The sequence below is a fragment of the Chaetura pelagica genome, unplaced genomic scaffold (assembly GCF_000747805.2).
Source record: "Chaetura pelagica isolate M959 unplaced genomic scaffold, ChaPel_1.0 scaffold962, whole genome shotgun sequence".
Classification (NCBI taxonomy): Eukaryota; Metazoa; Chordata; class Aves; order Apodiformes; family Apodidae; genus Chaetura; species Chaetura pelagica.
This window is the reverse complement of record NW_009952479.1, coordinates 828,375-830,211: the sequence shown is the minus strand read 5'-3', so window position 1 is coordinate 830,211 and position 1,837 is coordinate 828,375. Positions and strand designations below refer to the sequence as shown.

The window sequence follows — 1,837 nt, the reverse complement described above, 5'->3', positions numbered from 1 at the left end:
AAAGGAAAGGGCAGGCGGGGAGTGGCTTCCACAGGCACTGGAAAGGCACAGGAGTGGGGATGAGGGACAGGGAGCAGTGCTGGCCCCAGACAGAAGAGAGGGGCTCTGGGATCCCAGCAGTGACCCGTGTGCTCACCCCCCGGGGCGAGGCGGGGTCCCATGCCTCCTGCTCAGGTGATCACTTTGATCCCAAAATATTTGCGCAGCTGTTCCAGGAAGACAAAGGTGAGGACGGTGTGAGGAATGAGCCGGATAGCAGCAGGAACAAAGCCCTGGAAGGGGACAGTGAGAACAGGGAGAGTCAGCATCTGCCTGGCCCTGGGCTTCCCTGTTGGGGCCAAAGGTGCCCAGCAGCCCGGCCAGGGGAGCCACCTGGCCTGGGAGCAGCCACGGGGCTGGGAGCCTGTGGAACGAGTTGCGAGGAGCTGCAGGCACAGGGGAGGGAGGCGCTGCAGCCATCGCTCCGCACACCGACCCAGCCTCAAACATCAGCCCCTCCGTCCCAAACACAGCGGGGCTGGTGTCACTGCTCCATGGGCAGTCTGGGCAGAATGCAGGTCAGGCCCCACAGCCCCCAGCTCGGAGGGGCTGGACACTGCCTGGAGAAAAGAACCTGTGACAGGGAAACTGCCTGACTAGCAGCAGCTGGATGGAACCTCAGGAGTGAAACCCCTTCCCAGGGGTCCTCCCAGGAGAGAGGCTGAGCAGCTGGGTGACTGCCCCAGGGCCTGAGCTGGTCAGGAACAGAAAGGGCTGCAGAGCTGGGGATGCTCCTGCCCCACCTCTGCTCCCAGCCTGGCCCATTCTTCCCCTCCTGCCCATCCCACCTACCCCCAAGTACCTTGTAGAAGGCAAGGGGGCCGAGCTTGGCAGTTTCCATGGCACAGTGGGCAACACCCTGGAGTGAGAAGGAGAGAGATGAGGTGGTGCTGAGGGACAAAGGCCTGTGCACACAAGGGACAGAGCAGCAGCAGAGGTGTGCAGGACAGGCCACTCACCCGGTACTCGCCCTGGGAGTTCATGAGACGGGTCTTGAGCACATCCAGGGGCTGACACAGGAATGTGGCACATCCACCCTGGGGAAGGTAGCAGAGTCAGCAGAGCCAGCTCACTGAGGAGACCCGGGTGCTGGCAACTGCCATGGTCACCAGAGAGACCCAGAGCCCTGCTGGGGCCAGACCCCTGGCCGGGAGCCCCACAGGAGCCTCAGCGCCCAGCCCTGTTCACCAGAGCCCCAAGAGGCAGCTCCAGCAGCCTTGGCCAGGGGTTCCGAGCTCAGGTGCAGACAGACCCAGCCCCAGGCTGCCTCCCCACAGCCAGCTCTGCTCACAGCGATGAAGCTGGCCAGGAAGTGAGTGAAGATGTTGTCTGACAGAAATCCAGTTGAGAGAACCAGCTGCTTGGCCTGGTCATAACAGGAGAGCTGTGGAGACATGGACTATGAGTGACACATCCCCCCCTCCTTGCCATGCCAGGGACTACCCCTGCCCCCACTGCTCAGCAGGGCTGTCCTACCTGCCCAACGGTGACAAGGGCCCCTCGGCTGGATGCCATTGTAGCTCCTGAGAAGAGTTTCTTCAAGCCCTCTGTGGACAGACAGATTGGGGTCAGCACAGTCCTGAGACATTACTTGCCCTCCCTTCCCTGGGAGCCCCCTCCCCAGTCTGTGTCCCAGACTGCTCGTACAACAGCAAACAGGCTACAGGAAAGGAAAACCCTTCAGAACAGCCCTACCTCCCCCCCCAACCCGCCTTCCCACCTGCTCCCTCACCAGGTCTCTCGTTTCCCCTGGGGGGTGGGCTGGCTGCCAGGCCCTGCCTGGCCCGTGCCCCAGGCA

General features: G+C 62.8%; 1 protein-coding gene across 1 annotated transcript in view; it reads right to left on the bottom strand.

The window, feature by feature from the left end:
• Nucleotides 1-1,837, bottom strand: part of SLC25A10 (solute carrier family 25 (mitochondrial carrier; dicarboxylate transporter), member 10) — a 4,371-nt gene that overhangs the window by 745 nt on the left and 1,789 nt on the right. Inside the window, exons 6-10 of the mRNA XM_010008685.1 lie at nucleotides 1,516-1,584; nucleotides 1,331-1,423; nucleotides 999-1,076; nucleotides 842-898; nucleotides 183-272 (exon numbers count right to left, since the gene is read on the bottom strand). Coding sequence (XP_010006987.1) covers nucleotides 183-272; nucleotides 842-898; nucleotides 999-1,076; nucleotides 1,331-1,423; nucleotides 1,516-1,584 — 387 coding nt within the window. The remainder of the gene's footprint in view (nucleotides 1-182; nucleotides 273-841; nucleotides 899-998; nucleotides 1,077-1,330; nucleotides 1,424-1,515; nucleotides 1,585-1,837) is intronic.